The sequence below is a fragment of the Denticeps clupeoides genome, chromosome 6, assembly GCF_900700375.1.
Source record: "Denticeps clupeoides chromosome 6, fDenClu1.1, whole genome shotgun sequence".
NCBI lineage: Eukaryota > Metazoa > Chordata > Actinopteri > Clupeiformes > Denticipitidae > Denticeps > Denticeps clupeoides.
The window spans coordinates 19683882-19687408 of record NC_041712.1 but is presented as its reverse complement, the minus strand read 5'-3'; the positions used below and the strand labels follow the sequence as shown (position 1 = coordinate 19687408).

Sequence of the window (3527 nt, the reverse complement as noted above, 5' to 3'; positions counted from 1 at the left end):
GCCGACGCCAACGTCCTCGCTCCGCCCACTCACCCGCCGACGTTGTCGCTTCCGGGTTTCGCGGAGTTTCCCGGGGGTGACGTCATCACGCGGCGCCGCGTACCACGGCTTCTCGGGGAGAAAACGCTCCACCAGAACGGGCGGCGCGTCTCTCCCCTGCCGTCCGCGTTCGCCGCGCCGGGCTGCGTCCTTCGCGGCGTTTCTTCTCCTCTGCTTTCCACCTCTGCGCTTTTGGGGGGGTCGCTGGCATTCTGTCACGTCTACGGACTTACGAGGGAAGGAAGCGCAGAGGTCTGACATGCTGGGAAGGGGGTTTTATTATAACAAACAATAACGAAATACAAAGAAACAATGGCGCGGTGGCCGAAAACAGTTTAACGTAAATAATGAACTGAAACAAACCCGTAGGCGTGTGGCGATTGCCAGAACTCAAAACACATGAAAACAAAACTAGGTCAAGTTCGTGCAGCGAGTTCACGAAAATGCCAGCGACCCCGAACGGGCAGAAACTTCCGGCATTTATGGGGCGTCAGGATTGGCTTCCGGTGTGGAGCCCAGCTGCAGGCAATCCTGACAACTATAACCAGGTAGCCACAGGGCCTGGGGTCACAAAAGGTTGCCACAGACCAATCAGACTGTCCTTTGTTGGTTTTACTTTGTCTAAAAACAACCCCCAATTAGAATAATGTATGAATACAGTGGTCTTCCACCCCCCACAACATTCCCCCCCTCTGGCACCCCAGGCCATTTGGCCACCTGGTGGTAGTCCTTGTCTGTGAGGGCAATGTCACAGTCCAGATACAAAGCAGGGGATCTTAATAACTTGATGGACCTAAATTTTGCCATCTTACAAGAAAAATGTGCTTGATTTGGTGAATTCAAATTTCGTTAATATATAAACCTAACTTCAGTAAATTCTGTGTGAAAATTATTTGGTTTCACCCAGGGCAGTGTGCCTGCACACTGAAGAGCACATATTCACCTACAGACTTTATATACCTTTGGCAACCTATGTCAGAATGGGGAGAGCAAATGCTGCACACACACGGTCTGAGCTTGGATTCAAACTCACAACCTTGGAGGTGTGAGGCCACGTTAACCACTGCTCCAATGTGCGGCCTGGGTATCAAGAAATACCAAGTATAAAATACAAGGAGCCATTTTTAAGTAAAACACCTGAAATGTTATGGTATAACTTCATCAAACAATTAAAGGGTTAAAAAAATCAGTTCATACTTTTGGGGAATACATAGGAGAATACATGAGAGCACAGTGGATGCAATGAGCCCCTCCCCATGTAATTGAATAGGCATGATGAACATTTTACTTAAGCCAGGTCTCCAGTTGTGCTAGAGCAGATCTCCGCTGTGATCTGAACACTACACTGCAATTAAGGTTAGAACTCCGAAACTTGTATACTTCACACATTTTGGCTGCAGATAAAGCAACAGAGACACAGACATCTAAATTGTTACATTGTACATGTACAGGTTATTAGTTTATGTTGATTTGTAATCATCTTTAATCACAAAGGTTTTGGGGGTCCTGGCAGATTTTACAGTCTTAATTTGATATTCAATTGTCCAAAATATATATCTCATTTGGACAATTGTAATATCCTGTACGTAGGTGATGGTGGATCTCTGATTGACCGACTGCAGTTGGTCCAACTGTCTCATGTAAGTGGGATCACATATCACCCATATTGGTGGCACATTTAAGATTTTGCTGTCTGTTTTTAAATGTTTAAATAGCTTAGCACCTCCATGCCTCCAGATCTTGTAACTCTGCTTGCTTTCACCAGAACACTAAGATCTGCAGAACAAATGCTACGTTCGGTTCTAAGGTCCAGATTAAAACGGGCTTTGCAGTAGTTGCTCCTAGACTGTGGAATGAACTGCCTTTCCTCATCAGGACCTCACCAACACTAGTCATTTTTAAAACACAACTGAAAGCTCATTTTAATTCACTTATTTTTAACTCTTACTGTGTATTGTGTGACCGTTTGTAATTATTTCGTTTCAGTTAATTGCTTGCTTTTAAATGTGCTTTATGTTTTGTACTAACAGGCTTTTTTTTATGTTTCCATCAGCATGTCAGAGGCAGAGAACTGGACAACAATTAAAGAGTTCACACTGGTTGGCTTTCCTTCCCTGAATCCCCGCTACTCTATTCTGATGGCTTTCATTTTCTTTCTTGTTTATGCGACAACAATAGTGGGAAACTGTCTTCTGTTGTTAGTGTATGCAAATGAGCGTAGCCTCAGGAAACCCATGTATGGCTTTATGGTTAGCCTTGCCCTGTCTGACATAGGTTTAAGCACTGTGGCTCTACCTAGAATCATAGTCAAATATGGTTTTAACAATGACAAAATTCCATTCAGTCTATGCTTCATGCAGATGAATTTGATCACGTATTTTATCACCCTGAGCTCTCTTATCATGATGCTCATGGCTGTGGACCGTTACATTGCTATCTGTCTTCCGCTTAAGTACCCTGTTCTAATGAAAAATGTCACCATGCTTGTGGTCAACTTTGCTGCATGGCTGGTCTCTTTCATTCCCCCGACCATTGCCACCGTGGATGCACTCTCAGTGCCATATTGCGGCCCTAACCAAATCATACAGATCTTCTGTGACCAGTTTTCAATCACTAAATTGGCCTGTGCTGACATCACTTATCAGACGACATCATCATTCACAAGAGCCATAATAGTATTGATGCTCCCTTTTGCGTTCATAATTTTCTCCTACAGTCAAATCATTGTCTCGGTGCAGAGGATAACCAGTGCCAGGAGACGGTGGAAATGTTTCTCCACGTGCAGCACGCAGCTCTGCATTATTGCAATATACTATTTGCCACGCTGCAGCTTGCATTTCATTAATTATTTGGGCATCTATATCACTCCTGACCTACGCATTGGCTTGGTATTTGTCTGCAACATTTTCCCCCCTTTTATCAATCCGTTGATCTATTTTTTCCGAAACAACACAATCACGGAGACGCTGGGTCAGTGGGCCTGCACGTACAAACTGATTAAGAAGAGCACTGTTATAACAATTTCCAGATGAGAACACCCTACAATTCCTGATTCATGTCAAATGTACATTTTAAGTATTAGAAGGAGCATGAGGGAGATTGAATGCTAAATATTTATCATAATAGTGCAAACAACATTAAAGATAATTTTTTAGAATTATTACATACTCTAGACATGTCAATAATCTGTAAATCTTTGAGACTTCATGGTTTTGTTTTGAATGATTTATCTGTCATAGATTGCATATTGCTGTTTCTATTGGTTCTATATTGTGCTATGGATGTATTGTTATTATTTTAGATTTTTGTAGTATCCACCATTTAATGTTTTCTGTTAGCAGATCATTGTTTAATTATTCCACTTGCATGCAAACATTAAATTGCTACGTTAACATCACCTTTTGTTTGTTTTTTATATACAGCTTTGAATTTTGACACTGTATAAAGGCCATTTTGTCGTATAATATATTTAACTGTGTGGTCAGTGT

At 42.2% G+C, this 3527-nt stretch overlaps 1 protein-coding gene across 1 annotated transcript; it reads left to right on the top strand.

Annotated features, from left to right (window-relative positions):
- The first annotated feature begins 1370 nt into the window (after positions 1-1370).
- On the top strand, positions 1371-3148 carry LOC114792590 (olfactory receptor 10A4-like). The gene is made up of 3 exons (XM_028983884.1): positions 1371-1395; positions 1630-1679; positions 2093-3148. Exon 3 carries the CDS (start codon positions 2094-2096, stop codon positions 3069-3071), a length of 978 nt encoding a protein of 325 aa, XP_028839717.1. The 5' UTR covers positions 1371-1395; positions 1630-1679; position 2093; the 3' UTR covers positions 3072-3148.
- Positions 3149-3527: the final 379 nt, after the last annotated feature.